Below are 4,980 nucleotides of genomic sequence, written 5' to 3'. Positions count from 1 at the left end.
TTAGTTTCACTGAAGATTGTCTCCGTTAACCGTTCTTCATTAGCAAATTGGCCAGCAAAGGTCGGCATCCCTCATTAAGGATACACCGTGCCGTACCGAAAAGTTTTCGAACTAATTTACCGTAACTTCCTGTCGTGAAAGCTCTCTCTTTCTCCTTCCCTTATATTAAATAAAAATTTCAGTAATGGCATTCTTGTGCAGCATCCAATTTGCGAAGATTACATTCCCCGCCGGATACCGCCAGAGGATCGAAGGAGGTTAACTATCCATAAGCTCGGAGGGAGACACACTTCCCTTAATCTTTATTTCCGCGCATCTTTATTTCCGATTGCTGCAATCTCTTATCAGAATTTTGATCTCAAGCTCGTCGGATTACTGTTGTTTCGCGTCGATTCCAACACTCGTTTATGTATATATTAACACAAAATCGCCAACGATCAGCGTGTAATTGGCTTAGCACATCTACGTTTCTATCTCTATTATGTACAAGGCGCGAGAGACGTTTAGGTATAAAGGCACATGTTCATTCCTCTGCAAAAATCGCTTACAAACGTTACGGACGACGGACGTTGCACAAGATCGCAAAACGTGCGCGCTTCACTCACAGTTTTAACAAATAACTAATTAACACTACGAGCTCGAGCGTGTGCTCGAGAGAAGAAGAGCCTCGGAGTATGATTGTTAGTGTCGTACACGGAGAGAATTTTCTCTTAAAATTTACCCTGAAATCATGGTAGTTGTGGGACAACATTTACCACTAAGAATTTTATGCGAGCTATTCTGATTAATATCTAATACCATATTAAAAAATATTAATATCTATTACATTAAAATATAAAATATGTTTGATTAATTTTACTAAAATATATCTAGGAAATTTTTATAATTTTTCAAAATTTACCAATCTGCTTGGTAATTTTTATCACGTTGTTTGTAAAATATCTTTTGTATATATTAAAAATTCCTTGGTTGCCAAGTTGTCTCAAATTTGTAGTGAATTTAAGGGTAAAATATAAACAAAAAATTCTCTCCGTGTATGTACCGTTTTTTCTGCCCGACGAAAAGTCGCGGCCCGCGTAACTTGATTCAGGAGAGTTGCGACCGATTGTGCGCGATTGTGCTCATACTCGTTTGTTAACGTGACGAGAATTCGTCGCGCGATGCTCTCGCATTTCAGCGCTTTTTTTCCGCGCGGGCCGCAACAATATCGCGCATCTCGCACGACGCGCCATTACTAATTGCCGGCAAAAGCCTGCCGTTGTCATCGTGTGCGTGTTGCGTGGTACTTTACTCGGGCATCGCAATCGGCGGGCATGCACAATCGTATTATCGGCTATTGATTTCGGGAAGCATCGACTTGTGCGCTCGTAAATGCCGTCCACGCGCGAAACGCATTCGATTCCTTCCTTCAGCACAGCTCGCCGCGCAAAGCGAATAGCGTTGCGCATTATCGCGAAAATTCGATCGTTCTTCCGTTCGGATAATTACTCGGATTAAATGATCGTTTCCTTACACTCCTCTTAACATACGTATTATTAGTATCTTATTTGCATTCTTAAGAGTTTAAGCTGTTGGCCGAAACAGTAATATAAATTGCAATATCTTTTTAATTTATGAAGAGAGGAAAGAGACTCGCGTCTTTTTTATGTTATGTTGGGAATTATACTCGAAAAGTAATATAAAAATATAATTTATCTCTTCTCGCACGGTCACAGTTTATACTACTGTTTCGTCCAACAACTTGTAGAATAATGTTAACAAGCTAACAATATTCAAATAGTCTTTTGTGCGTTTTGCAATCGGTATTATTTTTACAATAACGCATTAACAATATTTTGGCGATACTGGACTATTTATGTAGGCGTTTTCTATTACTTTAGTGTTTGAAGACTCCCCTTCTCGACGGCGACCACAAGAAAACGATTAAACGCTGTTGAACTCCTCGCAGTAGGAACACTACTGATATTAATCCCCGTTTATAGATCGACAAATATAATTTAACGTACAAAACGTCGTCATCTGAAAATAAAAAGGAAACCGCAACATCCGTTAATCCATCAAATAGACTATAACGCAGTCGGAGCGTCCAACGGAGTCGTGTCCGGGTTTGATGATCGATCATGGAGCACTCGGTTGATTTTCCCGCAGGTGTGTCGGTGGCACGTATTGCCCGTATCGATGGCTACTTCCGCCGTAACGATCAACTTCCGAGGTTTCTTGTCCATCGACGAGGCGCTGGAAAGAGAAAGAGAGAGAGAAAAATGTCCGTCGATGAGAGACGTCTGTAAAGCGTCGATCGAAAGAAGAGAAGACGAAGGAAGACGACTCGACTCTCCCGTCAATTCAAGCGGGATCTCATCAACGATTAAGAACCGCATCGGGCGGAGAACGCTTTTCCGCGTCGGGCGGTTCCTTCCGTCAGAAGGGAAGGCTGATCGCAGACGGAAGTCGCGCTGCACCTCCGGTTCCTCTTTTATTGACGCAGCGGTGCTCATCACACTTCCTCTCATTCTCTCCCGTTCTAGAATGGCAGGGACGTTCTTCGCCTTCGGCGAGGATCGCTTCGATATTCATTGGGCAAAGATTTATCCACCGGTAATCTCCCCGGAACGCTCATCGCGCGATTCAGCGGCTCGAGTGCGCTATCGTCGACAGCGCGGGCCTCCCCCCGCGATACTCTCGCGACGACCTTTCGCAGAATCCACGATTGTCACGGATAATCGCGCCGTCGTGCTCTCCTCGCGATCGGCTATCGTCAGATGCCTCTCCAACGTCTCCTCGTTTCCTTTGAAAGTTCCGCAGTCGTGATAGGGCCCAGGCACGAATCCCACGCTCTGGCTTCTCTCGATCGATGTGACAGAATAGTTAAGTGACTGCGATTGCTTCCGCGTTCGGAGAAAGGTATGAAAATCCGAGTCCGTGAATTTTTTAAAGAAAGACCGAATCATTTTCTGCACGTATCTGGAGACTCGGCGAGATATTTTTTTAAGCGTCGCGGTAATCTCGCAACGTTTTTCTGCGATTTCCTGTATCGCGAGGGAAGTACTTTCCTTCTGAGACGACGGTGATTGCGTTTCCCCTCTTTCTCTCTCTCTCCTTCTCTTCGTTTCGAGACGAGTATCGCGTGCCGTCCGCCCGCCCGCTTCATTTCCTACGCACGAAGATATTCTCCAGAAGCTCCTTCGTGATCAGTCGGTGAGGTCTGGTCGGGCTCTCCGTGGGCGTACCGTAAAGTCGACTGTTGATGGCGTAGAGCTTCGGGCTAAGCTCGCACCTCACGTTGAACCACCAGTCGCAGACGAAGACCGCCTGGCTGAATTGCGTGCCGTTCGGACAGAGAAACGTTGCTTGTCGACCGTCTATGTCGCAATAATGCCACGCCTGGCATCTCGTCTCTACGTCGGCGAAGAAGCCGGGGTAGGACTGGTCATCACAGTAGAAATTCGTGTAAGGCACCTTTCCCAGCACCGGGTAATCCGTGCCTGGTCGACCTGCAATTGCAATAAGTGCCGTAAGTCCTTCTACATCTGACATGATCGATACGGATACTAACACAACAAAAGTATTTTAACAGCAAACTATTAAATACCTAGATAAAATTAATACTATATATATTTTATATTTTTTTCTAAATATTAATGAAGATATATTTGATGAATCGAAATAATAATTAATATTTTAACTATGCGGTTTTCGATGTTCAAATGCGTTTCATCGTCCTCCCCTAATATCGCATTCGATCGTATATTCGAGACCCTAAATAATTCACGGATTATTCCGATTGCAATTTCACCGCTCACGGATTCTCTTTGCGTGAAGCTCGCGAGTGCACATAAAGCGCCGGACGATTTGGATGAGTTAGCTACTTAAATGAACGGACGCGGAGGGGTTAAACGACTCGATGCAACCACGGTTCTTTGCCTTTTCTCTATTTCCATTTCCATCTCTCCGTTTGCGGCCGCAGCCATTCGAATCTCATTGGAAAATCGCAGCCTCGCATAGCTTCCTCGAACAATGGTGCGATTGTGTAATCGGAAACTAAGAGCAGATCGAGTATTTTGCTTAGATGAATTGAAAGCCAAGAGAAAGGAGAAATTAGAGATAAAAATACATGCATATATAGGTATTTTAGATGTCTAATAATTTTATGCTTATGTTGAAAGATTGCTTGAAATAATTTTTGTGTGTATAAACGTAATTTTATGTATTATGCTTTACGATTGCCGCAAAGGTAACAAATTCGGTCTTTCTAATTTTCTTGAAATTCTGATGTGACATATTCGGAACTTTTCCCGAAATATCTTCAATTTAATATCGGCAAACATAAGCAGATGATCCTAGCGTCGCGGAGAGGGCGGTATCGCGATCAAAGGAGGTGAAAACAAAGGGTAGACAACTCGAAGCTGTTCGCGTCATGGTTGGAAGAGATTCGGAAGCGCCATTAAAATAGCCCGAGAAAGCGCCCTCGAGGTCCTCCACCCACATCCTTACCGCCACTTTTCTATCCTCATCTCTGCTGTCTCTTCCCCGTCGGTCGAGGCTCGGCGGAAAACGAAATAATTAGACCGTCACGGTGTATGGGCACACCTTCGAAAGGGGTGAATAGCTCGAGAACGAGAATACGTTCGACGTGGTATTGTCGTAGATTCTACCGAAGTTATAATTACGCGGACCCAAACCACGGACCGGGATGAGGATGAGAGAGAAGGAGAGAGAAGGAGAGAGAAAGAGGAGGGGAAGAGGGAGGAAGAGAAAGGACAGAGGAGGGTAGTTTAGCGAGCGAAAGCGAGACGGCGAGCGTTTATTCCATACGGGTACGCAGAATCTCTTCCGCTGACAAAACAGGATCGGACAAGCGACGCAAGGTGTGAATTTCGTATGGATGTCGGTGAGACACGGTCGGGTTTATGCGACCGCGTCGGTAGGTGCACGTTCTGTATACGTTCCCGGGGTGTTGCGCGCGTACAGACCGGTCCATTT

The 4,980-nt window shown here is 44.8% G+C and overlaps 1 protein-coding gene across 1 annotated transcript; it reads right to left on the bottom strand.

The window, feature by feature from the left end:
• Positions 1–969: 969 nt before the first annotated feature.
• LOC112457975 lies at positions 970–3,534 on the bottom strand. Its single transcript, XM_025021322.1, has one exon. The coding sequence runs from the start codon at positions 3,532–3,534 to the stop codon at positions 3,145–3,147; it is 390 nt and encodes a 129-aa protein (XP_024877090.1). The 3' UTR covers positions 970–3,144.
• Between the last annotated feature and the right edge of the window lie 1,446 nt (positions 3,535–4,980).

Source organism: Temnothorax curvispinosus, unplaced genomic scaffold (assembly GCF_003070985.1).
Source record: "Temnothorax curvispinosus isolate PA1 unplaced genomic scaffold, ASM307098v1 QBEX01008542.1, whole genome shotgun sequence".
Classification (NCBI taxonomy): domain Eukaryota; kingdom Metazoa; phylum Arthropoda; class Insecta; order Hymenoptera; family Formicidae; genus Temnothorax; species Temnothorax curvispinosus.
This window is presented reverse-complemented; position numbering and strand designations above follow the sequence as displayed.

What these genes read in the sequence shown, in the direction of transcription:
- LOC112457975 (XM_025021322.1), bottom strand. Translation starts at nt 3,534, where the DNA reads ATGTCAGATGTAGAAGGACTTACGGCACTTATTGCAATTGCAGGTCGA.